At 43.2% G+C, this 15408-nt stretch overlaps 1 protein-coding gene and 1 pseudogene across 5 annotated transcripts in view; one reads left to right on the top strand and one right to left on the bottom strand.

Moving 5' to 3' along the window:
• MTA3 (metastasis associated 1 family member 3) overlaps positions 1 to 14836 on the bottom strand; it is a 162931-nt gene extending 148095 nt beyond the window's left edge. For all 5 annotated transcript variants that reach the window (XR_009009946.1, XM_057558457.1, XM_057558455.1 and 2 more), the window contains exons 1-3: positions 14694 to 14836; positions 12970 to 13037; positions 2620 to 2713 (exon numbers count right to left, since the gene is read on the bottom strand). Coding sequence is in view for 4 of the 5 variants with exons in the window: in XM_057558457.1 (XP_057414440.1) it covers positions 2620 to 2713; positions 12970 to 13037; positions 14694 to 14721 (190 nt within the window). In the remaining variant the exon portion in view is untranslated. The remainder of the gene's footprint in view (positions 1 to 2619; positions 2714 to 12969; positions 13038 to 14693) is intronic.
• Positions 4538 to 7354, top strand: LOC103010125 (tropomyosin alpha-3 chain-like; annotated as a pseudogene).
• Positions 14837 to 15408: the final 572 nt, after the last annotated feature.

The following is a 15408-nucleotide window of genomic DNA, read 5'->3' on the forward strand; positions in this document are numbered from 1 at the left end:
GCAACAAGAGAAGCCACCTCAATGAGAAGCCCGCGCACCGCAAGGAAGAGTAGCCCCTGCTCTCTGCAACTAGAGAAAGCCCGCACACAGCAACGAAGACCCAATGCAGCCAAAAATAAAAAGATAAAATAAATTTATCAAAAAAAAAAAATAAGAGCCACCCACATCCAGGACTCTAGTTTTGAAATGTTTCTAATATATGACACTCTCTCCATTTAATCCCCCCTTAAAACCCCTTTATAAAGCATGAACCATTCAGGCAATTTTATTTGCCCCATGTGAAGTTTTAGTCGATACAAAAACAGAAACACAGTTGATACCTCTAACTCTACTGTACATGGACATATAGTTACCGTTGAGAGTAAAATCAATAAATAATGGAAGAAAACAGGTAAACGTAGATAGAAGTAATCTACCCAAAGAGATGATCTACAAATCACGGAGAGAGAAAAACCAACTGACATTTGTTAAGCACCCCATTATAAGCCATTCCTTAGGTCATTTAAGCTTCACATCAATGCTTGCATAATTTTTCCCTTAATTTTGTTTTTAATTTTTTTCCTTAAAGTATACAATTTTAGATTTTTTTTTTTTTTTTTTTAATTTTTGGCCACGCTTCGTGGGCTGTGGGTTCTTAGTTCCCTGACCAGGGATCCAACCTGTGCCCTTGGTAGTGAACACACAGAGTCCTAACCACTGGACCACCAGGGAATTCCCACCTTTTTTAACTGTGGTAAAATACATATGATTCCAAATGGGGACTTCCCTGGTGGTCCAGGGGGTAAGACTCCGCGCTCCCAATGCAGGGAGCCCGGGTTCGATCCCTGGTCGGGAAACTAGATCCTGCATGCATGCTGCAACTAAGAAGTCCGCACGTCCTGCACGTTGCAACTAAAAAAGATATCGCATGCCGCAACGAAGATCCCGCATGCCACAACTAAGACCCAGTGCAGCCAAAGTGAATAAATGAATAAATAATAAATAAATAAATATTTACTTTAAAAAAGAGGTGACTTTTTTCAACCTCATTTTACAAATGAGGAAAATGCAGATGAGTGAGAAGTTAAGACATTTTCCTAAGGCAAGCAGCAAGTCACCAACCAGAATCTGAATCCAGGTCTTTCTTTAAACTGCATGACTGCCATTATATAATTTCATTGGTTCTTAAGTTTCTTAAAATTTCATTTCTCTGAGTCAATACTAAGAGCCTCATCAATTCTAAAAAGCCTGATTTTCTACATTTACAAGCCTAAAATAGACAGCACCAAAAAAGGCAGCCATGCTGAGACCCTCCATGAACAGTCAGCAGACGCCCAACCATCTTTACACCTCACTACCTTTGCAACAACGACTTTAGAAGCTACGTTAGAAGCTAAATTAAATCCAAAAGTACATGAATATAAATGAGACATTTTATCTTTCTTAAGTTTATGCTGTAAATGGTGAATAAAATCCAAATAATTTTGCATAGATACTTTAATAACACACTGAATTTCTAGATTTCAGGTATAGCTAAAATAACTGATTAGTATGTCATTTTAAAAAGCAATACTTTGGTCTCATACATGAGGAACAAATATGATTACCCTGAATCTATGAATATATAATTTGTAAATACTACAGAATAACCCATATCATAATTAACACTTTCTCTACAAAAATGGAAAGAAACTGAAAAACTCTATGAACTACAGCAGAAAATATAGTAGGAATTTAACTTATGAGACAGACAACCAGTGGGGAAATCATTCTCAGGCAGACACAGAACAAACCTGTGCGCCAAGAGCCTCCCTTCCCCCATTACCAAAACATTTCAAAAGCTTCAGGAACCCCAAGACCAGAGTTTGAGACACCACGGTATTAAACTGAAAAATACATTTACATATGGTCCTAGTCTCATTACATATTTTGTAGGACAAAAATGGCTTTCAAAATAAAGTACTTATACTTCTTTCTTAAAACTTAGATCACTTTTTTATTGATTGTTTTTTGTTTAAAAAAAAAATCAAAGGGGCTAAAATATGTCAAAGCTGTTGACTGTGGGGGTGGGGAGAAGCACACAATGAAGATTAAACTACAAAGAAGTGCTCAGAGTTGCTATCTGCAGGAATTTTTTTCCTGCAGAAAAAAATATCTATCACAATAGATATCACAAAATATCTATCTTTAGCAAACTTTTTTTTCCACACATACCTAATACTATAAATATATAATAAATACTCAGAATTTTAAAAACTGTAAATACAACCCAGTTGTTTTAGAGAGGAGGGGAAAAGAAGTCCTCCAAAATACCAGTGAAGTATAAATTTCCTCATATTCAAACCTTCAAACCACCATGGAAAATTGGAGATGGCAAAACACTGCTCCAATTGTCCGCTAAAGCCTATGTGCAAAGACTTCTATTTCAACATTTTGACTAACTAATAAACATATGTTGCATCCTAAAAAATATATACTAAAACCAAGAACCACCCAAAAACCTACTCCCATCTAAACTAAGAGGAAGACAAATGGGAAACCAAAAAGCTATAGGTAACATAAAGTACTTTTCCTCATATCATGGAAAACAAAAGACTCAAAACACATTTTAATTTTCCAAGAAAAAGACAATTAACTTACTAGCATGCTTGTCTGCAAGCATTATAAGCGTGTTGGAAATATCTCGTCGTCTATAAAAGCACACTACTTTTGCTTCCACGTTGCCAGTTGCAGTCTAAGAAATAAGAAAAATAGAAGTCATCTATACTGAACATTAGATTCAAGTAGTTTATAAAACAAAACTAGAGACAGCATAATTGTAAGAGCACTGTCATTTACTGTGCCAACCACAACTGCAGGATAATCAGAGAGCTTAAAAATTCAAATAAGGACAAGTAACATTTGTAAAAGTTCTAAGTGAAACAAATGTCAAACATAAAATAACTCACTGGCATCAATTAAAAATTAAACTGAAGTGATCAGAGAGCTTTAATGACTAAAGCCATAGTTAACTCTGATTAACCTTAAGAAACTAATCCCCAAAATTTAAAAAGCCACAACGTAACTTAAAAGACAGTTAAACATACTCCTCCAAACCCTGTTCCTGAGGCACAGGCTAAGTGCAAAATCACCCAGCCCCATTCTAAACACCCTCATGTTCGACTGATGGTGAAGCTCTGCAGGTGCAGGGCAGTCAACATGTGAGGTGAACCAGATAACTTGGAAAAGCATTCTCAGCCCAAGGGAGTCCATGAATCCATAACGGTCAACATTCTTAGTAGTACTTAGTTTACCTTCACATATGAAAGTATTAAAAACCTTGACTTATGAACACTGAAGCTCTTATTTCTTTTTGACTACAGTCTAGAATACAATCAATATTCAGTTAGCCTGTAATTTACTGCAGCTGGGGCCCAGGCTCCCACCCTCCTATTCTTTATGAATTCTGAGAGCTTTCAAGGTCAATTGTTCACTACAAAGTTCACTGTAAAAACACACAGATTACAATAAAATGCTATTGTGATTTCCAATTTCAAACAAACTTGAGAACAAATTTTCAGAATTTCTCTGGGCTTATAGATACACTCAGACAAAAAGAAGTAAGTATATGTGCTGCAGTAAATTTGTCAGTCTTATGAAGTTCAGCAGTGGCAGTATTTTAAAGTGAGAAATAGTCTTGTAGAAATATTGCCCCTTAAAACTGAAATCATATTACATCCTAACCAAAGTGCTTCTATACTTCACAATACTGTGATCAAATACGTCCTCCAGAAGTAATGATCCAGCAATCTGCTAAATGAACAGGCCAATATTCCCATGTAAATAAAATCTATCAATGACTTCAATTATCAGTGCTTTATCATTTTTGTCTTCTTGAGACAAAAGCATGTTAATGGATGACTAATAAGAAAATAAATAAATAAATAAATAAACATTTAAAAAAAAAAAAAGCATGTTAAAAACCCAAAGCAAGAGTTAAGGCATACGTGGTTTTTTTCTACCTTACTGGTGAGTTCCTCCAATAGGGATACTCTGTAAATTCTTATTTAAACCTGCTTGGGGTGGAGGGGCATAGTTCAAAATAAATATTCTCTTCTGAACCACGTACACTTGGTTGGCTATTAGGTAGTTTACAGTATTACTCTTCTTCTCTACTGTACACACACACACCCTCCCTTCGAGCATTCCTGTAAAGTTGAGCTACTAAAATTGTGGTCCAAGGCCCAGGCCACAGCTGTTACTATGTAATGAAATGAGTACAGAAATTAAATGAATTATAGTATTTGAGAGTTAATTTTATATCTATTGAATCTAATAATGAAAAATGGGGCTTGCATTTTTATAAGCCTACTTTAAATTTCATTTTTCTACTCTCATTTTTAAATTTTACAAAAGCAGTCTAAGATATTGAAAATTCTTAAAAATCCTCCACCACAAATAATTTAAGAAGTATAGCTCTGAAGACCTAAATTAAATATTTTGTATATATAGAGTCACCAAATTTCTTGTGTGCGAAGGCTTCCTATGTGCCCCTGCACAAGCTAAGCACCACGGATGCATGGTGCCTGCCCTCACCAAGCCTCCGCTCCAGCAAAGATGCCTGTCCACGTGTCATCTCGTCTCCAACCTTCCAAAGCCCAGCTGTAATCATGTCCCTCACCCAGAAACCTTCACCGGTTCCCCACAACTGAAGCATAAGAGTAAAACATTCCTGACAAATTCCCAGCACTACTGTCCTTTACTCCTTTCTTTTCCCCTCCAGACTTCACTTCTCACTCATGGAGGCAGGAAGTACCACTTGTTGAGGGAAGAACAAAAAAAGCTTCAAGGAGGAGGAAAGGGGGCAGAAGGTCCCTAGCTAGCTAGGAAAGGAGTCCAACAGGCGAAGCCTGGAGGACTGAGTAGTCTTAAGAAAAAAGAAGAACCTGAACAAAACCCACAGGTGGGAAAAGTGGAGACAGGTATAAAGAAGAACCTACAATGAACAGCAATTTCTTTCCTGTGTTCTTTTCTCCATTTAGGTTGCAGCCTCTTAAGTCTCTATTCTGTCAAACACGTTTAGTAAAACATCCTCCAGCAATAAGGGGCTTTAAGTCAACCTCATACTCACGTCCATTTCTATCCCAGACTTAGAAAGTACATTATTAAAAACCAAAAAACCAAACACTTTCCATTTTGGAGAGTCCATGGTCTGCTCGAACTAAAGAACAAATGGAAAAGAACTTCCTTTTCCCAATTTCTGTCCTTCTTCCCAACAGATCCTAAATGTCAGGAGAGGTCTTAACTTGGGTTCTATAAAAGGGCTTTGAAGGGCTTCCCTGGTGGCGCAGTGGTTGAGAATCTGCCTGCCAATGCAGGGGACACGGGTTCGAGCCCTGGTCTGGGAAGATCCCACATGCCGCGGAGCGGCTGGGCCCGTGAGCCACAACTACTGAGCCTGCGCGTCTGGAGCCTGTGCTCTGCAACAAGAGAGGCCACGATAGTGAGAGGCCCGTGCACCGCGATGAAGAGTGGCCCCCGCTTGCCACAACTAGAGAAAGCCCTCGCACAGAAACGAAGACCCAACACAGCGAAAAATAAAAATAAATTAATTAATTAAAAAAAAAAAAAGAATAATATCAAAACCATTTAAAAAAAAAAAAAAGGGCTTTGAAGGGATCTCCTGAAATTATATGCAAAATCTTGTATGTGCAAATATAGATTGGGGTGGGGGACAAGATTAGATGCTCAAAGAAGTTAGTGGCTCCCTTCTCCCCACAAAAAAAAGACCCTAAACATTAAAATGAATCTCAGAACAAATTGGATGGCTAATAAAACATACAGAATATGAAGAAACATATAAATTATACAACGTAACACACCAAAAAAAAATCAACTGCAAATAACATTAAATTTATCCATAAGCATAACTTCCAAAACTTCCTGAGACTGTATAACTGTTATGCACACAAAGCCTTCTTTCAACATGTGTGCAGACTAAATCTTTAGAAGAGCGACACCCAAGCTAGATAGTGACTAAATAAAATTTACCGTGAAGCTGTTTTCTATTTTAACTTTATATTCTTCCTCCAAAAGATCATCATCATTGTATCTGAGTACAGTTTAGAGGAGAGGAAAAAAGGGTATGTAAAATAAACAATGTCGGTGAGAAGCAGCTGCAGCTCCAGGCAGAGGAGGCAGGAACCCGAAGGCGAGCAGGGTCCGGGCGGGCACCATGGCCGGGGTCACCACCACCGAGGCGGTGAAGCGCTGAGACCCAGGTTCTGCAGCTGCAGGCCGGTGACGCGGAGGAGAGGGCCGAGCGCCTCCTGCTGAAGTGGAGGGATAAAGGCGGTCCGGGAACAGGCTCAGGCTGAGGCGGCCTCCTTGAACCGCAGGATCCAGCTGGTTGAAAAGGAGCTGGACAGTGCCCAAGAGCGCCTGGCCACTGCCCGGCAAAAGCTGGAGGAAGCTGAGAAAGCTGTGATGACAGCAAGAGAGGTATGAAGGTTATTGAAAACCAATCCTTAAAAGAGGAAGAGGGGCTTCCCTGGTGGCGCAGTGGTTAAGAATCTGCCTACCAATGCAGGGGACACGGGTTCAAGCCCTGGTCCAGGAAGATACCACATGCCGCGGAGCAACTAAGCCTGTGCACCACATCTACTGAGCCTGCGCTCTAGAGCCTGCGAGCCACAACTACTGAGCCCGTGTGCCACAGCTACTGAAGCCCACGCGCCTAGAGCCCGTGCTCCGCAACAAGAGAAGCCACCGCAAGAGAAGCCCGCACACCGCAACGAAGAGTAGCCCCCACACGCCGCAACTAGAGAAAGCCTGCGTGCAGCAACGAAGACCCAACACAGCCAAAAATAAATAAAATAAATAAAAATTTAAAAATAAATAAATAAATAAAAAAGAGGAAGAAAAAATGGAGCTCCAGGAAATCCAACTCAAAGAAGCTAAGCACACTGCAGAAGAGGCAGGTAGGAAGTACGAAGAGGTGGCTCGTAAGCTGGTGATTATTGAGGGAGACTTGGAAGGCACATAGGAGCGAGCTGAGCTGGCAGAGTCCCGCTGCGGAGATGGATGAGCAGATCAGACTGATGTGGCAGAACCTGAAGTGTCTGAGTGCTGCTGAAGAAAAGTACTCTCAAAAAGAAGACAAATATGAGGAAGAGATAAAGACTCTTACTGAAAACTCAAGGAGGCACAGACCCGTGCTGAGTTTGCTGAGAGATCGGTAGCCAAGCTGGAAAAGACAATCGATGATTTGGAAGATAAACTGAAATGCACCAAAGAGGAGCACCTCTGTACACAAAGGATGCTGGACCAGACTCTGCTTGACCTGAATGAGATGCAGAGCACCCCAGGCCCACCCTGCCGCTGCTCCTCCCTCTGACCCCGACTCCGCTGAGGCCAGCCTGCCCAAAGCTGACCTTTAAACTGACGGCTGATCTTTAACTGGAAGGCTGCTTTCTCCTTTCGCCACGTCTCCCACCCCCACCCCTGTGTCCTTTTCGCCAAACTGTCTCTGCCTCTCCCCAGAGATTCCATTTGGGCTAGAGGCTGAGCATCTTTGGGAACAACGTTTAAGGGAATGTGAGCACAATGTCAAGTGTCTTGAAAAGCATGTTGTGATGTACACATTTTGTAATTACCTTTTCTGTTGTTGTTGATGTAGCAGCCATTTGTAAAACACTCCAGATAATTCCATAATTCTGAAGCAGCAGTCTAATCCCTTTCTCACTTTTGGAAGGTAACTTTTCAGCTTAATGCATATTGCCCTCTCCGTAGAGGAGGGGAAAAGGTATGGGCCTGCCTTGCTGAGAGCCAAACAGCCCAGAGAAGGACTCCATTTTGGGAAGCCTTATTGCTCTGTAAAAAGTACCTGCCAAACCAGAAAGGTGATTCCAGAAGGAGTTAGCCAAAAAAAAAAAAAAAAGAAAGTGCTGTTCAGGTTTTCGGCTTTACGGTATCTTTGGGCAACTTTTTTTTTTCCATCAGAAGTGACCAGATGAAATTAAGATAGTGAGACCTCTGAGCCCAAATCCTTGTCCCAGCTCTACCCCATTCCCAGCCGCTCACAGAATGGGTCATGTGCCCCTTGTTTTGAGGTGACCACTTATTTGCTCTCCCGCCTCCTTGAAAGAAAGGAAAGAAAATTATGTTCTACCACTGATTTAGCCATATGAAATTCATCTCATCACCCTTTTCTGGGTCTGAAGCTGCTGTCTCTAAAACTGCCATCTCATTGGGTGTTGTATCAGTTAGTGCTGGAGAAATCTTGAATAGCTTATGTACAAAATTGTTTTTAAATTTTATATTATTTTGCAACTTTACTTCTTTGGGGTTGGGGCACACTGGTCACCCCATCTGGCTGTGAGAGCCCTCTACAGTCTGGGCTGGCAGTGTGCTGATCTTTTAAAGTTTCTTTCCCTACCCAATCTCCCCTTTTTGGTGAGGTTTCAGTGAGGTCAGTTAGGTGTGCACCCTACAGCTTAATTGGCTTAAAATGTACTCCCCTTTGGTGTGGTCTCTTTGGGGGCCAATTGGGGAAAGAAAAAACAATAGTGTAACTGTTTTGATACTGAACATTGATAAATGTCTTTTTGAAATAAAGAACCAGTCCCTCCAAAAAAAAAAAAAAAGAGAGAGAGAGAGATAAAACAATGTCGAACTGTATTTATCAACCAATATATTCAGTTTTGCACCTAAAAGTTCTGGGGAAAAAAAATTGAGACAAAAATCTATTTCAGGACTTCCCTAGTGGTCCAGTGGTTAAGAACCTGCCTTCCAATGCAGGGGATGTGGGTTCGATCCCTGGTCAGGGAACTAAGATCCCACATGCCACAGGGCAACTAACCCTGCACACTCTAGAGCCTGCGTGCCGCACTACTGAGCCTGTGCGGCACAACTAGAGAGCCCGCTCGCTGCAACTACTGAACCCATGCGCACTAGAGCCCGCTCGCTGCACTGAAAGATCCCACATGCCACAACTAAGACCCGACACAGCCAAATAAATAAATAAATATTTTTTAATCTATTTCTTTAATTTAAAAAAAAAGAAAAAATACTGTAATTCTGCTTTCTAACTGAGCAAGTAACATTTCAAATAGGATTAAAAAAAAAAAAAACAGGGACCTTCATCCTATAAAAGTGAATTTTCTATAAAAATAATGATTGATACCTTATCCTAGGAATTTTGTTAAAAAAACACATCCTATTTCTTTTTTTCTTTTTTGGCCTCGCTATGAGGCTTGCAGGATCTTAAGTTCCCTGACCAGGGATTGCCCCTGGGCCGCAGCAGTGAAAGCACCCAGTCGTAACCACTGGAACACTAGGGAATCCCAAAACACATCCTACGTATTCAGAAGAAAGTTAATAAAATAGGTTAATATCCCTTCTCTTAGCTTATCAATTAGAATATATCAAATGTTGGGACTTCCCTGGTGGCGCAGTGGTTGCGAATCCGCCTGCCAGTGCAGGGGACACGGGTTCAAGCCCTGGTCCAGGAAGATCCCACATGCTGCAGAGCAGCTAAGCCCATGCGCCACAACTACTGAGCCTGCACTCTAGAGCCAGCGAGCCGCAACTACTGAGCCTGTGTGCCCCAACTACTGAAGCCCGCATGCCTAGAGCCCGTGCTCCACAGCAGGAGAGGCCACCGCAATGAGAAGCCCACGCACCGCAGTGAAGGGTAGCTCCTCGTTCGCCACTAAAGTAAGCCTGCGTGCAGCAGCAAAGACCCAATGCAGCCAAAAATTAATTAATTAATTTTAAAAAATAATAATATATCAAGTGTTCTTAAATTCATTATTTGGATTTTCTAATCATGTTAAATTTCCCCACTTAGCCAACTTGACCTCTGACCCGCTCAAGGCCTTTCTGGAACTCCTGTGGCCCCTCTTCCCAAGGCTACCTCCTTCTCATCCTTTAGACCTCAACTTCAATGTCCTTAAAGTCCTTCACTCCCTATCCAAAGGAAGCAACCTCTGTTATTCTCTATGTCAAGGCTCTTGCTTATTTCCTTTCTAGACGTTAACACCATTTATCGCTATTTTCTTTACACCTGTTAACTCATCTTTTCATGTGTCTCCCTCATGAGAACGGAGACCCTGTGTGGGCAGAGACCATGTCCATATTGGTCACTGTTGTACCTGAGCCTAGCATAGTGCCTGCTACATAACAAGTGCTCAAGAAATATTTGTTTAATTAATTACTTAAAGTGAGATCTCTCACATCCCTTCAGAAATAAAGGTCCTATGTAAATATTTAGTAATTAATTAGCTTATCGCAGTTCCTTTTTATCAATACTCCATCCAAACTGCCACTCTCTGAAATTACAGAGACTCTGATCTCTCACAGTTCAGTCACCCTCAGTCCCGTAAGGACTGCTCGTATATTAATGACTCTTTGAGAAAGCAGAGGGGCAGGGAGAAGGTGAGAATGTCAGGGAGGGGAGGGACTTTTGAAGTGAATAGTAATATAATGATAAAGAAGTGTGAAATGATACAGGTTCCAGCTAGATGTGTAACCCAGGCATTTAAGTGACTTAACCACAGTGTGCTTCACAACAACAATCCATGATGCATCTACCTTAAAGGTTTAAGGTACTGTGAGGCTCAAAAGAGGTGACAAACGTGAATCCCCAGATTATATGCTTCCAGAGCACCATGCTCTGATGTTTGTAAATTTAGCACAGATGCAATTTTCCTTCTGCTTGTGGAATTATTTAGCTGACGTCCGTCTCCACTACTAGACCTATCTTGTTCATCCTTCAATTCCTAAAAGTGCATATCTAAAAGTAGCAGGTCCTTAGAAATATTTGTAAAATGAATGAATCAGAGTACTTTGTAAACAGTAAAGCCATGTACAAGTATTAACATCAGACATCTGAGAAATTCATTAATTCAAAAAATGTTTACTTAACTATGTGCCAGCCACTACTCTAAGGCACTTGGGATGCATTAGTGAACAGAAGAGATCACTACACACATAGAGCTTACATTCTAGTTTGGGAAAACAGGCAATGAAAATATAGGCACAACTCATTTTATTGCACTTCGGTTCACTGCACTTCTCAGATATTGTGTTTTTTACAAATCAATGGTTTATGGCAACACTCGGTGGAGCAAGTCTATCAGTGCCATTTTTCCAATAGCATTTGCTTACTTCGTGTCTGTCACATTTTGGTAAATCTTGCGGTATTTCAAACTTTTTCATTATTATGATATTTGTTATGGCAACCTATGATCAGTGATCTTTAATATTATTTTATGACCCACTGAAGGCTCAGATGATAGCTAGCAATTTTTAGCAATAAAGTATTTTTCAATTAGGCATGTACATCTTTTTTTAGACATAATGTACACTGAATAGACTACAGTATGGTATAAACACAACTTTTATATGCACTGGGAAACTAAAAAATTCATGTGACTCGTTTTACTGCAATATCTGCTTTATTGCAGTGGTCTGAACTGAACCCACAATATCTCTGAGGTATGCCTGTAAACACATTAATTAAGTATATTTGAAGGTGATAAATGATGTGGGGGAAAAAAGCAAGGTATGGGGGGCTGGAAACAACCAGACAGTCCTAAGGTGGGTGCATATGAGAAATAGCCAAAAGGGTCCAGTGGTTAGGACTTGGCGCTTCACTGCCATGGCCCTGGGTTCAATCCCTGGTCAGGGAACTAAGATCCTGCAAGACAGGTGGCGCAGCCAAAAAAAAAAGAGAGAGAGAGAAACAGGCAAGAAAGAGCTTATTGTACTTAGAGCCGAATGAACAAAGCAGGGAGCAGCCAGAGAATACAGGTCTCATAGGGCAATATTTCTCCTTGAATCCTAGTTAACTTTCTAAATAAGCTGATGCAGTGAACAGTGTGGAACTGCCTAAATTCTTTTTTTTTTTTAAGCCTTTTTTTTTTTTTTTTTTGGCCATGCCGCACATGGCTTGCAGGATCTTACTTCCCCAGCTAGGGATGGAACCTGGGCCCCAGCAGTGAAAGCACCGCGTCCTAACCACTGGACCACCAGGGAATTCCCTGGAATTGCCTAAATTCTTATACCTTACGTCAGTAATATAAAAGAGAAGCACATCAGGAAGACATCTCAACAGTTCCCACCCACAGACTGACCTAATCCTGAGGCCATTTTCTTCATTTGGTGGTGGTCTCAAATACTATGGAAATTTTTTAAATGCAAGGTCCCCAGGGTATCCCCAAAAGTGAACCAAGACCTCAACGCTCATAAGCCAGGCATGCCCTTGGCCAGATCTGGTTTCCTGGGACTCAGAACGGGACCAGTCTCCAGATGGTATTTTGGGGGAAGGGTATTAGCTAGACAGCCCCCAAACATTTTAACAATGTGAATTCTCACCAGCTACACAAGTAACCCTCAACCATCAGAAATCTATGGTCCATGTCATTTATGATTGTTTGAGTGCCTCCACTGTAAAAGCTCAGCTACTGCCAACAGTCATAATGCTTCTGATGTCCTGGACACCTGCGATCAGGGACAAACCTTGATGTAAAAGTTTTATTTACTTGGGCCTAAGGGACAAAAAGTCACTTTATAATTATACCAAAACTGTATTCTTATTAGTTAGCCTAGTCTAGAATTTTACAAATTCCCTTAAATATCATATTCCCTAACTTCCTCCTTCTCAAGGTGAAAGAGGAAAAAATTAATTCACTAAAAAGGGAGAAACACAAATTATGACTTCAAATATAAAAAGGGACTGAGTTACAGGAGTGACCTGCTCTGAGAAGCTCCAAGCAATTTGAAGAAATCTTACAGATGTTACATATTCAATATCAACATTTAATATCAGAGGTAATTATAAAAAGCAAAAGAATATTCAGAATCCTGCATAATTCTCTAATCTGAAATCTCTACTTTCAAAGAGTCTGGAACTTAAAGTAAAATCATCTCTTATGCCCTTTACCCAATTACCCTTCAATGGGCAACAAATATTTCTTAATATTAGAATCAAGAACACTCAGTGTATACCTTGTTGAGTTCTTCTATCCTTCTGATGAGGTACGGATTGCTAGAGGAATTCTCAAAGTAGACATAATCTGTAATTAAAGGAAGTAAAGAGCTTAATCTTTTCAACAGAAAGTTCACATTTGTCAATTTATGACTTTTTATATCAGGTAATTCACATTCAAAATGAAGCACGCCCATGATTCATTTCCTGGTAAAAGCAAACTGAGTAATGCAGCCTTAATATATTCTCTTTCTTATGTGCTTACCATTCACAGACCCTTATTTTCCTGGCATTTTCATTTCAATTAATGTTTTATTCAAGTTCTCCTAGACTTCTGTCCCACATGTGTCATTTCTTTAATAATAAACAAAAAGACACCTCTTATCATTGAGTAGTCAGAGCTGACTAAACATGTGTCTTTCATACAATAACTACTTCCACATCTTTTCACTCCAATCCAATTTGCCCTGGAGTAGGCTTCTCACATAAAACTATTGACCTAAGACAAATTCAGAGCATCTTGAAAGGCTTAGCAGCCCAAAGTACATTTCAATCACCAACTTAAAAAAAAATCAGGTGAGCAGAGCAGAAGCGCATTGACAAACTTTTTCACAGCTCTATCCAGGAAGATGAGGAGGCGAAAAAGGAGAGGGGTCACTTTTTGAGAGGCAGAGCTCTGTGGAGGTGATACCAGCCTTTTTAATACCATATTTACCATATTTAATCCAGATCCATTTAGGGTCTCGTTATAAAGCAACTGCTGCAGCCTTTCAACAAAAAGCATATAAATTTTCAAGTGTGGTTTTTCCTCTCATCTAATAGGCTCACTGGAAACTTCCCACTGTGTGTTTAGTTGAGAGGCTGGGCTGCAGTGTTATTGTCTATCTTAGTGGCTCTTTCCCGTCTCCCTTCTGCAAAGTGGCCTCATTTAGCCAGGCCGTTCCCACCACCATCCATCAAGGAGCTCGGCTAATGAGCAGAGAAGAGCCAGTCTCACACACAAACACGTCACTTATCTGAATTATTATTTTACCAGGAAAGAGGGAGGAGGGCGTCGTGAGTAGGGAGAAAGTTTGTTTGACCTTATTTCTCTCTTCTGCAGAAGGCTGGGAAGGAGGCAGACAGCAGAGCAAACGTCCAGGCAAAGCTCCACTCCCCACCCAAGGCTGCGGTGCCCCGGCCCCTCTAAGCCCCATTCCTGGGGGGGGGGGGGGCTGCACAAGAAACGTAAGGGAGAGGGACGAAGGAGAGGTGCAGGGCCCTGTCCCCGCAAACAGGCCTATCCAGCTGTGCCCCTGGCTGGGCCCCCATCGCCCCCACCCACACCCCCAATGAAGGGGAGCAGTAGAGGAGAGATGTCCCTCCACTCTCTCCAAACCCCCAACGCCTAGAAGTCACGCGAGGAAAGACCACCCTCTTAGGGGGCTCGACGGCCCCTGACCCCCATGGGGGTTTCACGGGCTGAGGGGGAGGTGGCGTCTGATAATTCATACCCCCAAGTACAGGCCTGGCCTAAAACCCTGGTTGGGATGCGGGGGTGTGGATGGGCCCCGGTCCCTTGTGGGCCACGGTGGGGGAGGGGAGAGGGGAGGGGGGGGCAGCCCCGGCCCCCTCCGCAGGCCCCCAGCCCCATGCGCCCTCAGCCCGGGCGCCCGTGGCTCCCAGCGGTTAGGGTGAACTCGCCCCTACCCCCCACTCCCGGAGCCCGCTTCCAGACGGGCCGGGTCGGGCCGAGCCTTCCTACCTCCGACCCGGTACATGTTGGCCGCCATGTCCGCCCGCCCGCCCGCGGAGCCCGAGCCGAGCCCCGCCCGCTGCCGCCGCCGCCGCCGCCGTCGCCGCCGCCGCCGCCGCCGCCTCCGCCTCAGCCCCGGCCGCCGCCGCTGCCGCCGCCGACGCCGCGCCTAGCCGCGGGGGGGAAGGGAGGGAGGGAACAAGGGGAGGGGGAAGTGAAGGGGAGGGGGAAGTGAAGGGGAGGGGACGCAGAGGGGTGGGAGCAGGTGCCCGCCCCCAGCGCCGGGCTAGCGAGGCAGAGTTCCCGGCCACCCGGGAGGCCGGAGCGCTTGGGGCCAGCAGGGAATTGGGGAGGGGGGGGCGGCTTGGGGGACCTAACTGGAAGTGGAGGGTCCTAGGACAGGGGTCCTGGCCCAAGCCGAGGCCTGCACCCGCAAATGCGGGCCAGGGGCTATCAGAGAATCGGGGTGGCGGCAGGGGCTCAGCCTCTCCGGAGCCCTTATCGTCCCAACCAGCGTACCCCGGCACCTGCCCACCCCGAGACAGGGCTTCCTCCCCGCTTCTGTCCCTGGAGAGCCCCCGTCTGTGTGACCTCGAGCACGTGAGCCCCTGTCTCGGTGCAAACACTTGGATGCAAATAAATGCTCGCAGCAGGGCGCCTTCCTCGTGGTGATGGTAATGCGGCGGGCCTGGAGCCGGCAGGCCCTGGAGCCAGGAGGACCCCA

The sequence above is a fragment of the Balaenoptera acutorostrata genome, chromosome 12, assembly GCF_949987535.1.
Source record: "Balaenoptera acutorostrata chromosome 12, mBalAcu1.1, whole genome shotgun sequence".
NCBI classification, from domain to species: domain Eukaryota; kingdom Metazoa; phylum Chordata; class Mammalia; order Artiodactyla; family Balaenopteridae; genus Balaenoptera; species Balaenoptera acutorostrata.